The sequence below is a fragment of the Triticum urartu genome, chromosome 4 (assembly GCF_003073215.2).
Source record: "Triticum urartu cultivar G1812 chromosome 4, Tu2.1, whole genome shotgun sequence".
NCBI lineage: Eukaryota > Viridiplantae > Streptophyta > Magnoliopsida > Poales > Poaceae > Triticum > Triticum urartu.
Window position 1 is genome coordinate 10,229,891 of NC_053025.1, and position 7,433 is coordinate 10,237,323.

The 7,433-nt window shown below is 49.6% G+C and overlaps 1 protein-coding gene across 1 annotated transcript; it reads left to right on the forward strand.

Annotated features, from left to right (window-relative positions):
- Nucleotides 1-363: 363 nt before the first annotated feature.
- On the forward strand, nucleotides 364-1,638 carry LOC125554502 (homeobox protein knotted-1-like 10). The gene is made up of 3 exons (XM_048718041.1): nucleotides 364-436; nucleotides 712-971; nucleotides 1,111-1,638. The coding sequence occupies exons 1-3, from the start codon at nucleotides 364-366 to the stop codon at nucleotides 1,204-1,206; spliced, it is 429 nt and encodes a 142-aa protein (XP_048573998.1). The 3' UTR covers nucleotides 1,207-1,638.
- The last annotated feature ends 5,795 nt before the right edge of the window (nucleotides 1,639-7,433 follow it).

Here is a 7,433-nt window from a genome sequence, read left to right on the forward strand (position 1 = left end):
AAGCATGGAGGCACATGCATGCTGAAACGGCCCGTACGGCCACATGGCAAAGCAACTGCTGGCCAGCTACCCCGCTACCACACCACGGTTGCCATAGTTGAACGCTGCAACACGACAGACACGCACAGTGACATATGGATACTCCCGTGCGGAGACGCCCGTTGATGCATATGCACATGTCAGCCTTGGCGCTGCATGCATGCGGTTGCGATCTCGCCACGCATACATGATAGTACATGCATGGGCATGTGCTCGTCTGGCTGAAATGTTCTCTGCCTCCGTTGGCCGTACCGCCCGATTATTATCCAGCTTTTTGTGCCTGCATGATTGCATAGGATCAATTAGCTTGATCTGAAAGAGATCATGGTCAGTTCGATATTGGATGGTGTGGTGGTGGTGGACTGGTGGTGGGGCGTGCTACCATGCATGTTCTGTGGTGATCTGGTGGTTACATTACATGTGCAGCTAGCCAGCAGCCGATCGATCGACGATAGCAAAAGCAAACCGATCGATCTAGTGATAATATTTGCGTCAATTTATAGCACACTATCTTTCTAGCTAACGTTGGCTCGTTAGATGAAACTACTAATTACTGACCTATATATGTCTTTGGTTATTTGCTGGATCGTTGCCGTGTGTCTTAAGCAACTGGCGACAACAACGACGAGTGCGGGGGTGGTTATTTGCTGGATCGTTGCCGTGTGTCTTAAGCAACTGGCGACAACAACGACGAGTGCGGGGGTTCTTCTTCTGAAGATGAGCAGGAGACCTGCGACGTCGCCGGCCTGCCTTCCGGCAAGGGCAAGCAGCTGAAGAGCCAGCCCCTGGACAAGTACAGCGGCTACCTGAGAGGCCTCTGGAGGGAGCTCTCCGGGAAGAAGAAGAAGAAGAAGAGCGGGAGGCTGCCGAGGGAGGCGCGCCAGAGGCTCCTGCACTGGTGGCAGCTGCACCAGGGATGGCCCTACCCATCGGTACGTGCTTGGCTACGTACTTTGGGTTCATGCATGCATGCATGCATGCATACATGGAGATCGTTACGTACTCCTATCTTGGTTTTTGAGCTTCGTACTGATAGCTAATGGCGACATACGTAACGTGCATGCGTTCCAGGAACCGGAGAAGCAGGCGTTGGCTGAGTCGACGGGGCTCGACACGAGGCAGATCAACAACTGGTTCATCAACCAGAGGAAGCGGCACTGGAGGTAGGCGCCGCCGGCGACGAGCAGCAGGTTGCAGCATATCAACGCCGGTGCTTCCAGCAGCACCTCTCCTGCCGTCCTTGGGATGGAAGGCCAGCACTTCACCGGACGGAATGGGTATCCCGACGGTGGTCCGTTGAGACTCTGATCAGTGGGCATATACCATCGTATTCCACACACGTCCAGACGTGCCTGCGGTAGATTTGATTTATTGCAGAGTGAAGTTCATGATAGAGCGTAAACGTGATCAACTCAACAATAATTTTTCCAACCATAACTATAGTTAAATAATGAGGCCGGTATAAGCCATCATGCCCAGCTAGGTGTAAAAGAATGTATATTGGGCGGGGCCGGAATGGGCCAGGCCAAGTGAAAACACTTCATTCCTTCTCTCAAGGCTAATTTATGTGAATTGACAGAATAGAGAGATTGTCTAAAAAGAGAAATAATTGAGCGCGCGCGAGAGAGACACACACAGAGAGAGAGAGATTGACACGGTTTATTAAAAATAAAATGGATTTTGTGTTGTGCAATTTTTTAATAGGCCACATACATACATGGACCTCTAATTGGGGTTGCATTTTAGCATATTGTAAGTTTTTTTTAGAAAGGACCCTGGAACTATACTAAAATTAAGCAGTGATACAACGCAACCCAGAAAAGCAGGTCCCTGAAGGCATCTCCAGCCGTGCTCCAGGAAGGCCTCCCCAGGAGATTTTTTCACGTCGGCGCTGAAAAACGGCTCAGTCGCGTCCCCAGGAGCCCGATTTTCGCCGGCTTGGGTCGAAAACAGCGCCGGCGGACTCAGGCCAAACCCGGCGCGCTGGGGGGCGCCCGGGGGCGCCGGGGCGAGCTGTTTTGGCGCGAAAAAGCCGCGGGCCAGCCGCGTCAGCGACTCGGCGCCTTGTCTTCCCCCAACGGCCTCGGTTCCCGCGGAGAATCAATGGCAAGGCTGCCGTCGGTCAGCCTTGCCATTGATTCCTCACGGGCGGCGCGTCACGGGACGGCGCGCCGACGCCTCCCCTCCCTCGCACGCGTACACACGGACGCGGCGCGGCTATAAAAGCCGGTGGCCTCCACTCGCTTGTGCCCACACCAGCCCCGCCCCTCGCCGCCGTCCAGCCCCTCCCTCTCCCTACCTCTCCCGAGCGCCGCCGCCCAGCCCCTCCCTCTACCTCTCCCGAGCCCGCCCAGCCCCGCCGTCGCCATGGCAGAACGCTTCCCCGGAGACGAGGCGGTGGCCAACGGCTTCGGCCGCCGTTCGCTCCGCAAACAGGAGTCCTGACTCCTGTTCCAGGCGAACACCCCGGCGCCGCCGGACATGCGCGCCGAGCCAACGGGGTGGAGACTCAGCGCCGGGGGAGTGCCCATTCCCCCGTTGCCCGACGCCGCGGCGAAGCCGAAGTACTTCGCCGAGGAAGTCGAGGTCGTGCGGGCCTCCCTCACCGACGCGCAACTCTCCCTTCCCCAGTACGCCGCCGACAACCACGCGGCATGGGCGGCGTATTTCGAGCGCCGCCAGCAGCAGCGCTTGGCGTCCACCAACGGCGCGCCGGTGGTCGGCGGCCGGCAGAACAGCGAGGGGCGCCACCTGTGGTGGGGCGTCCCCGGCCGCATGCTCGAGGGCGTGCTCACGTACCTCGAGGGCGGCAACGACCCGCCGTTGGCGTACCCCCCGGCGAGGGTGGCCGCCCCGGCGCAGCACCGACGCGCCGGGCCGTGGGCGCCAAGGAGGTTCGGGTCCTTCTCCTCCTCTTCTTCCTCCCGATTCTCGCCGCACTCCTCCGGCACTCCGGCCCTGCTCGGCGTCAAGGCCGAGCCCGCGGCGGAGACGCCGCTCGGCCGGTGCACTCGCAGCGCCGGCACCGTCACCAACGAGGGCGGCCGGCGCGCCTCCCCCTCGTCGGCTCCTCCGCGCTTCGTCAAGCCAAAGACGGAGCCGGGGCTGGCGCCGGTGAAGGCGGAGTTCGAGGACGACGACGCGACCCTAGAATGGGCGCGCCAGGACTCCATTGCGATGGAGAAGGCGCGCTGGGAGAAGGCCGCGATGAAGGCGGGGTCGTCGTCTTATGCGACAGCGACGACGACGACGACGCGCCGCCGCCAGCCCGCCATGGCGACGCCGAGCAGGGGTCCAGCAGGGGCGCCCGCGTCAAGGAGGAGAAGGCCGACGACGACGATGGCGACGACGGCGGCGACGACTTCAGCCCCTTTTTTTTTAAATTAGGTTAATGTAATGAAAATGCGCAAATTTCGCCGAAATTTGTTGTGTTTGATTGAAATTTAACTAGTTTTTATCATAACTTCACCGAACGGTCTTTTTTTCTAATACGCGCCTGGAGGCGGCCCTGGGGGCCGACGGCTGGGGACCGACTCACCCCAGGGCCATTTTTTGCGCCAGCTCACCCCCAGTCGGCGCTTTTTGACGCCCCCTTGAGGGCCAACGGCTGGAGATGCCCTGAGTAACCGATCCAACATCGTCACCTACGCGAGATGAGGGTGCGCTGCTGTCGCTGTCGCCGCCGCCGCTCCCAGCGAAACCCTTAGTTGTGCATGCGGATTTTTGACGACGGGAAGTCTCCACCTTCAGTCTAAAGGACCAGCACGCCGGAGAAGAGCCAAAACCAGTACTGTGTCACAACTTGCGCCGGACAAACACCGGCGAGAGCACGTAGAACCAGAGACCAACAATCACTCTTGAAGATACAGTGAAGCCAGCCATCGACGTACAACACAATCTCCATGATGTTGGGTTCACCTCCAACACAACGCCCGCACCAGGAGAGAACACTGACGAGAGGGAGCACAGATCAGGAAGACCTCATTGGCTCAAGCGTTGCCGTCGCTCCCACAAAAGCGCCGCCACGAGCCACGTACACCCACACCCTATATACACACTAGACGCACAGATCCGGGGTTCCCCCACCATTCCGCTGCCGGAGCAGCCGAAGAAGGGAGGGGAACCCACGCGGTGCTGGGGAATTGGGTTGGAACTTGAATCGCCTTCCTGACGAGCGGTTACCTTTCCTCTAAGGCATATTGTAAGTTAACTCACTAGTATGTTTTGGCTAATGAGGCACTGAATCATTTTTTATTCACCTGCAAAAAAGGAAAATCTTTTTTTATGAATATATATCCTTCATAGATTTTTTTTTAAGAAACGTATCATCCAAAACTAAACCAGGGGTAAAGCCAGTTTTACCTCCTAGGCCGAAAAAAAGTTCGGTTTCATCCGAGCGTCAGGTTGTGTACCATGGGCGTGTCTGTTGGAATATGCCCTAGAGGATAAGAGTTCGTATTCTATGCTATAACTGCTATTATCCTGGAAATTGCGCTTCAATGGAAAACTCATAAGCACGTGTGGAATGATAAGCGGTAAAACCTGATTCCTAGTCTTGCCTCTAGGACTAGCTCAAGTGTTGTTTGTGATCGTGTTTTCCGGATATTGGGATATCGTTAAGTGTAATGATAGTCCAAAAACAACTTTGAGAATATGATGTTGGCAGAGCGATCATAGTGAATTGACCCAACTTGTTTCGTTATACTTTGAGATACTACCGTCACAAGTCAATCATTATATGACGGATAGTTAACATATGCTTTAGTTCCTTAGACCATGAGAGTATCGTAGTCACTTCTTACTGTACGACGGACTTTGGGGTTGCTCAAACATCATCTGTAACATGATGATCATAACGACAACTTACAGGTTCATCGGAAATTTTGATAAGGGCTAGATAGCTCAAGAGTGGGATTTTCTCCTTTGACGATGGAGAGATATTCTTAGGCCCTTTCGGTGTGACATCCATCATCGTCGGGCTAGATGCAAGTGACTAGGTCACGAGGATGTCGAACATGTCAACGAGAAAGAAGAACAAAACCGGTAACGAGGAGGTTGGTATAGTAGCATGAGTATGACTCAAGAGGATACTGATATATCTCATCTCGGGTGTTGTAAAGTATCAAGAAGCAAAGGGAATATCACATGAGAACCAATGGTTCACTCGAATGCCATTCGTGTATTCATAGGGATCAATATGGATGTCAACGGTTCCGCTATTGGCCATTGAACGAAATAGGTTTTGTTCATGTCTATGTTTTGCCGAACCTACAGGGTCACAAACTTAAGGGAATCACGATCTGTTGAGTGTTAGTGGAGTGAAAGTTATGAGAAAATATTCTCGGAATAGTTCTGGAATACAAGAAATATTTTTGAGAGAGTACCGAAAGAGTTTCAGATGTTTCCAAAAATGTTCTAGGAGGTTCTGGGAAGGTCCTAGGAACTGTTGGTGATTTCCAGAAGGTTATGGAACTGTCCGGATAAATCCAGAGGGTCCCTTGTGCAATGACACCTTGGATGGGCCAAGGGGTAAGGCCCACGAGGCTTTAGGTCTATGCAAAAGGGGTTTTGCAGAGGACAGGGGCCACACGTCGAGGTCCGTGGCGTTTCTAGAAACACCGGGAAACTTGGCATTTCGTGCTGGAATCCGAGGAGGACTCTTCCTTGCGATCCAAACTGACTTTTGGGAAGCCCCTTCCCCAAGTTGCGGCCTCAAGAATCAACATATAAATAGAGGGGCAGGGTAGCCCCTAGAACATAAGTTTTGGAGTCTCCTCTAGTTCTCTCTTGTTTGAGTTCTCGTCTACTTTGATCTAAACTAGATATAGTTCTAGTTCTGTGTGATTCTTAAAATAAAGAAGCCTATGCGGTTCTTTTCTTCTTCCTCCAATTTTTCGGTGACGATTAGCTCTGAACGGCGAAAAGCGCTCTCGGATCGTGAAACATGTACGCTTGCAATCTGTAGAGGGGCCGTGCTCTCTGTCTTTTGTTTGACGGATCGTCATGGACAGTTCGAGGGGGCTTCAAGCATGATCTACATGAACTCTTATTCCACCGCATCTCGAAGTTGGAAATGATCGAATCTAACATTGTATGCATCTTCATAGTGATCCGATACCTTTACTTAATATCATTTTACTTTTTTTTTTACTTTTTCTTACATTACAAAAATATTGTAAAAACATATTCCCCCGTCGCGAAATAAGTGTCGTTCATCTAGTACAACTTACACAAAAAGTTCATACTAAATCAGCAACACTTATTTTGGAACGGTAATATATATTTTAGAAAATTAATTCCTTAAACATTCATCATGCATTTAAAATTGTTAACACCGTGTAGAGCATTTATTCACACATTTTTATAGATTTTTTAGTATTATTCAAAACTAATCGTGATATTTTGAAAATGATCAAGCATTTCAAAAAAAGTTTCGTGACTTAAACCAATAATTATAGAAATTTTCAAAACTTCCAAATAATTACAGAATAAATAATTGAAAAAATGTTAATGAATTTTTAAAAAAAGTGTTCACGTGGTCAAATATATGTTCGTGACATTGTTAAAAATATTATAATGTAAAATAGTGGTCATATTTAAAAAATATATACCAACAGAAAATTATTAATCACTTATTGAAAATATATTTGACATGTATTTGAAAAGAAGTTCATAACATGGATTTGAAAAATGTTCAGTATCTATTTCAAAAATGTTCAATGTATATAAAAGAGGTCAATTTATAGAAAATGTACAATATGTATTGAAAAAAAGGATAGACATGTATTTGAAAAAGGAAAAGATATTAAAAATTTAATAAAAATGAAAAACCAAAAGACCTTAAAGGCAAACCGATCTAAACCGATCTACCAAAACTGCTGTACTGAGCCAGCCCACTAAGGAAAGACGCCGCAGAGTGCCCGATGCGAGCTAAGATAGGTCTGGTAATATTACACGTATAGCATTGGCGAGAGGTCCTTGCAGCGCTTTATGCGCGGCCAGCGAACACTCATAGCCCCGCTCGTGTGGCCGGACTCACCAAACGCAGATTACTGGTTAGCCCGGGTTGCCTCCCTCACTCGTTCGTTTGACACATAGACCGTTGATTTAAGAAAAGACATGTATCTGAGTAAATTTGTAATTTTGGAAAAAACGCAAATTTGGAGGTAGTTCATTAAATTGAAAAGGGTTCATGAATTTGATTTTTTTTCATGAAATTGAAAACTGTTCACGTCATTAAAAAAGTTCACAAAATTTGTTACAAAGTTCAAGAATTTTCAAATTTTCATAAATTTAGAATTCTTTTTGCAAATGTCTCAAACGTTCTCACATTTGATAACGGTTAATTTTTTTTAAAAAAATATGTATAATTGAAAGAGTTCTTGAAATTGAAA

Coding starts and splice junctions, on each gene's coding strand:
- LOC125554502 (XM_048718041.1), top strand. CDS start 364: ATGGTCAGTTCGATATTGGATGGTGTGGTGGTGGTGGACTGGTGGTGG. Junction 437..711: donor GCTACCATGCATGTTCTGTG/GTGATCTGGTGG, acceptor GTGTGTCTTAAG/CAACTGGCGACAACAACGAC. Junction 972..1,110: donor AGGGATGGCCCTACCCATCG/GTACGTGCTTGG, acceptor CATGCGTTCCAG/GAACCGGAGAAGCAGGCGTT.